General features: G+C 28.6%; 1 protein-coding gene across 1 annotated transcript; it reads right to left on the bottom strand.

Moving 5' to 3' along the window:
* Nucleotides 1-251: 251 nt before the first annotated feature.
* Nucleotides 252-2,383, bottom strand: LOC131674091 (uncharacterized). The gene is made up of 3 exons (XM_058952601.1): nucleotides 2,072-2,383; nucleotides 1,044-2,029; nucleotides 252-924 (listed from the first exon to the last, which is right to left on the bottom strand). Exons 1-3 carry the CDS (start codon nucleotides 2,381-2,383, stop codon nucleotides 252-254), a joined length of 1,971 nt encoding a protein of 656 aa, XP_058808584.1.
* Nucleotides 2,384-5,602: the final 3,219 nt, after the last annotated feature.

The raw sequence follows: 5,602 nt of genomic DNA, 5'->3' as shown, positions 1-5,602 counted from the left end.
AATAAAATATTATTAAATAGTGTGTTCTATAAAAAAGGATTAGATTGTATTAAAAAATATTAAATAAAATGTGATTAAGTTATTTGTCATTACATGTGCTATTGGAAGTTATTCAATATGATTGAAACTAATACGAGATTTTATGATTTGATGTGATTCCAATTAGATTTTATTAACGACGATTCAATTTTAATTCACATATTAATTAAAGATCAACAAAAATATTAAAACTGATTGGAAATTATTGAAATTTAATCAATTTTAATCAGAATCAATGGGCCATTTTTAGCAGGGAAGGTGTTAATATGAAAATATGCCATTTTGTGGCTTATGCTTTCTTCGTAATATCGAGAAAAATCTTCAGACATTGGATTTTTAAATTGATTCCACAATTCTTCTGGGTTAAGTGGTTGACAATGTACCATAATTCGTACAAATAAATAACGAAGTCTTTGAGGCATCATCCATTTTGATCCTTCTTCCAATGCGTGTTTCCATTCATCGTCATTTTCAATAAGACCCAATGCTAGGCAAGCTGCTGTAAAAGTAGGATGTGCTACGTTATCAACAGTTCTCAGACTTTCAAAACTTACGGCTCCTTTAACATGTAATAGTAATAATCTTAAGTGAAATAATTCAATTTGCGTTGGACTGACAGAATACATACGTCCAATAACATTAAAATGTTTTTTTCGTGTACTCCACTTATCTAAACATATGTTTTCATTTTTTTGTTTTTTATGTGTAAAATGTTTTGGAATTTCAGCATAAAAATATTGTCTTGCTATCTCATTTTCGCTATTTAATTTAAAATAATCGAGCAACATACTACTTGTACTATTTAATAGATTTTCTAATGTCAAGGGATCGTTGACATTGTCAGAAATTATGATAGAATGATTATTAGGTAAATGCACAGGTAATCTAATAATACTATGGCTTTTATCGTGTAATGGTTTGCTTAATAAACGATAGACAGATTCAACAGGTACAACATATCGAGTTTCTATAAACTTATTAATCTCGTCATGATTAATACCTACACTTGTTCAGAATCTTGAATAATGACTGTAGCAGCATCATGACCTTTGTATATATATTTATATAAATATTTTACAGCTAAAATACTTGATACTGCTTCTACGTTTATATGACAATCGAACATTTCTGATATTTCTCGACAATGAGGCACTACCCATCTATTGTTAACTTGATGACCATTAAAGCGTTCGTGAATAATGCCATCATCTGTTCGGCGATAATTTGGGTAACCATTTTCATCCATAGTAGTTTCCTTTTGAAAATTCTTAGGAAAATTTTTAGAACATTTTCCGTTTTCCGTACACCAGTCACCGCAAGGTCCATGTACCATATGCTTTAGTATAATATCATATAATCGTTGATTATTTGATTTATTGGGAAATTTAGCTGATATATATTTATCAACAATATCAGGAGTAGTCCATTTAAATCCACTTTTTAAAGTTATCAATAAATGCATATGTGGCAAACCTCTTTTTTGAAATTCTATAACGTAAACATAAGCAGCAATTTGACCAAAAAAATTTTTTTTAGTGATTAAATCAAGTAGTCGATCTTTTTTTAAATGAAATACTCTTGCTACAATGTCTGGTCTATCTGAAGCTTGTTGACCAGGTAAAAGATTTTCTTTAATTTCAGCCCAATTGGGGTTACGTGTCATTGTAACAAAAACATCAGATTTTCCTTTTTCATTTACGATTGCCATAGCATCTTGATAACATTGTTGCATGTAACGTGGCGATCCAATAAAAGTTGAACGAAGAACAACAGTTTTGCCAACTTGCCCACCAACTTGAACAGCTGTATTTTGCATAAAATCACTAAGACCTTTATAAGTATCAGCTCGTAATTCTTTTTGATGATCTTTACAATATTGGATATGATCTTTTTCAACTTTCACGTAACTATCGACTATCCACTGTTGAAATAATCTACCACCTCTTATGAATGGATTAAATTCATATTTGGTCGTATGGCTATTCGATGTCTATAATAAGCCATTCGAGAAATACGTTTAGTATCATTTAACGCGTGTTAAATTTTTGTGCCATCCTTGAGTACCGTAAGGATAAAATAAAGGATATATCCAGGGTTCTACATTAGGATCCATAGTACTAACGTATTGTAAACTTTTTGTATTTTTATTTTTAATTGTAACGTATGATTCTGGAATTTCACCATCTGCTGTAGTAGAAAATATTGCAGCAACTTCATTAACCCGTTGAAAATTGTATCGTCTTCTATCTGCACCTGGTTTTAAAGAAAATAGTAATTGTAATTCTGGTTGAAAAGTAGTATTATCATATAATAATGATTGTTGCCTTTGTAGTTCTAATCTCATCATTTCATAAGATTAGGCAAAAATGTTATTTTCACGTATAATTCCGTCTAAAGTTAATAAAAGTTCAGCGTCTAATGTTAAATTATTACTTAATCTATAATCTAATGCTTGTAATTGATCAACTATAAAAAGTTGTCCGTAAGTTGGATTTTCTGTATCACATGGATATAATGCTGTGTTTATTTGATAGTATATTTGCCTTTGTATTTTAAAACAGAATGGTCCAGGACGATTTGGTCTAAAATCAAACAAATTTGCATTGAAAGATAGTGAATCGAAGGAAAGTGAATTATTATAAGGGCGAATATCTTTCATAAATAAATTTGACTTCGGATGCTGGCTAGTAAAAAGTTTATAAAGTTGAGATGGAAATTCGGGTAAAGGATCTAATGAAACTGAGCCGTAATTACAACATTCGTGAAATGAAAAACCTTTATTAGAAATTCTTTCATCTTTAAAATGTTTAGCTTCACAATGTAAACATAATACATCCATAGGGCCTAAATAATCAGATTCTATTGTTTCATTTCGTTGGTAAGTTGCATCTCGAGCAGCTTGACGTCGGCGACGTGCATTTTCTCTATCACGAACCCGCTTAGCTTGTTGATATTGTTCTTGTTCTTGTGGTGTACGCCGAACGTGTTTAGCAGGCATCACAACTTTGTAAAATGAAATAATATAATATAATAAAAATTCACAAGTTTAATATGAATAATATTTTAGAGAAAATTATAATTTAATGAATAAAATGAAATTGTTTTGTCAAAAAAATGTAAAAATCATATTCATTTAATAATTAATAAATCTAATTTATTTAAATATTCTCCTTTAATACACTATTACTTCAATTTTAGGTACATACATTAAAATAATAATGTTACAATTCTAAAAGTTAAATTAATCTTTGTAGTTGAAATAAATATTGGTTAAGGTTTATTTGTACAAATAGTTTGTTAGATATTCAAGTAGGTTTTGTTTGTTAATAGTTTAGTATGGTTGTTTGGTTTTCTATTAAGTTTTGTTTGTAAAGTTCTAGTAAGTTAAGTTCAGTTATGTAAGTGAAGTAATGTTGAAGTAAATTTTGGAATCCTGAAAAGAAAAAAAATTAATTAATTAAAGTATAATGAAATTTTCTTTGTATTATTTTATGCAAATGTAAGATGGAATTCTATAGGATATTTATTATTTTCATGTCTGGACTTAGAATATAACTTTATAATGTAGCATATATATCTTTGTAAACAACATACATCTTTCCTATACTGTTTTCAGTTATGTAAAAGCTTCATAACTATATGTATTGTTATTTTAAGTACAAATTTAAAATGCTGTATACTAATTTGACTAAATTATCTGTTTGAATGTTTAATTTTTTCGATAAAATAAGTTGGTTGTTGCTTAAAATTTTTTATAAAAATGTATCTCAAATTAAAATAAATCATGATAGATTATGAATAAAATTTGAAAAATCAGTGGAACACTATACTATTTTCTAATATTTTATAGTTCATTTAGTTTTAATTAATAATCTCAAGTAATTATCAAACTTTTTGTTCATTTTAAAAGAAAAAAAATTTTCCAATTATTATTTGAGTCATATTAGAATGCTCATAGAACATTTGACATCAAATATGTTAACTAAACTTATATGTTTATGTTTCAGAAATTATGTAAATGAGGTTAGGCTGTGAATCAATTATAAAATAGAATAAGTCAATCAATGAAAATATGAACATAAGAAAATTGGTAAATTTTAGTAGAAATTTACTTTAATATTTTTTCAATTTCACATTCATAATTCAGTGAAATAATGAGTGTAAGTTACGGTACGTTTTTTTTGATATTTACAATTATGGTAAACATGATAAATATGTATTGTTTTGAAATTAATCTATTTTTGAAAGTAATAATAACTTAGAGATCTCCTTTCTTTTTATTGATAAAAAATAAAAAATTTCCAAATTGTTGAATAAAAAAATTAATAAAACAATAAATATGAAAGACATACCTTATAATTAATCAGAAGGTTTTGATTATCAAATTATGTTTTCGTTTCCAACCAAACTCATAATGACTTCATTAGGTGATTTTATAATGGGGCTTGAAAAGTATACTTTAATCTGGAAATTTTCCAGTGATTGCAATTCTCTAAAAAAAATAATTTATATTATGCAGATGATAATAGAATCAATAATAGAAAGCAAATTTTAACATTTAAAATTGGTTTTCTATTGTTTAATTGTTATTATATATAGAAGAAATCGTACTTTTGATAATATTCACAATAAATGTTGGAATATCAGATAAAAACATTTTGTTATATTTTAGTAAACTGTCTTCCATCATAATGATAATATTTTTTTATATAATATAGTAATTGAAATGTTAACAAAATATATTATTGAATGGAATAAATATCAATACAATATTTGATAAAACTCTAATTGAGTTTACCATGTTATGATTTTCATCATAATTTTGCGTTTTAAGGTTAAGAAAAGAAATCGCACAAAAAATGTACTCAGTACTTACTGCAGCTTAATTATTGATATTGTTAACTGTTGTTTTTATTACTTTTCATAGGTATTAAATTTGTATTTTTATGATACACTGAAATATTAAATAACCTGTATTTCTTTTCACATTTTATATTATAGACAAATAAATAGCGATTATCACAATATTAAAATGTAATATTGATCGGAGTACGCATGTGCACAACCATTGGTGATAACTATTGTGGTGGTTTAAATTTGCTGAAATTTAAATTATAACAATATTCCATTAAATCGATAGATATGTAGGGACTCAGCCGTCTCCCACTTCGCACGCCAGACAGCAGCACCAGCAGCAACTCCAGCGGTAGCAGAGGTTGAGCCCGCGCGGCTGTCTTTCTTTTGCCAACTCATCTTCTTTCGTCCCGATGGCCCAAGTGCCCTCACGCTTGACCGCTCTCTCCCGATTGCTCGCTCGCTAATACGAGCAGTTTTGTATTTAGTGTTTAAGAGCAATAAATATTTATTTTATCTCGTACAGAATAGATGGCAGTTTCATTTGCCCCACGCACGAAACTCCAAAGTGGTGAGACCCCGACGTGATTGAGAGGGATTTCTGATCAGCATCGTGGCCGAGCAAACGAGCGGCCATAACCTCCAGCCGACGCCACCTTTGACGAGGAGCCGCAGATCTCGCTTGCCGCTACCTACAGCAGCAACAACC

Source organism: Phymastichus coffea, unplaced genomic scaffold, assembly GCF_024137745.1.
Source record: "Phymastichus coffea isolate CEN01 unplaced genomic scaffold, Cenicafe_Pcof_1.1 PCOF00014, whole genome shotgun sequence".
NCBI classification, from domain to species: domain Eukaryota; kingdom Metazoa; phylum Arthropoda; class Insecta; order Hymenoptera; family Eulophidae; genus Phymastichus; species Phymastichus coffea.
The sequence above is the reverse complement of the archived record's forward strand: the minus strand, read 5'-3'. Positions and strand labels throughout refer to the sequence as shown.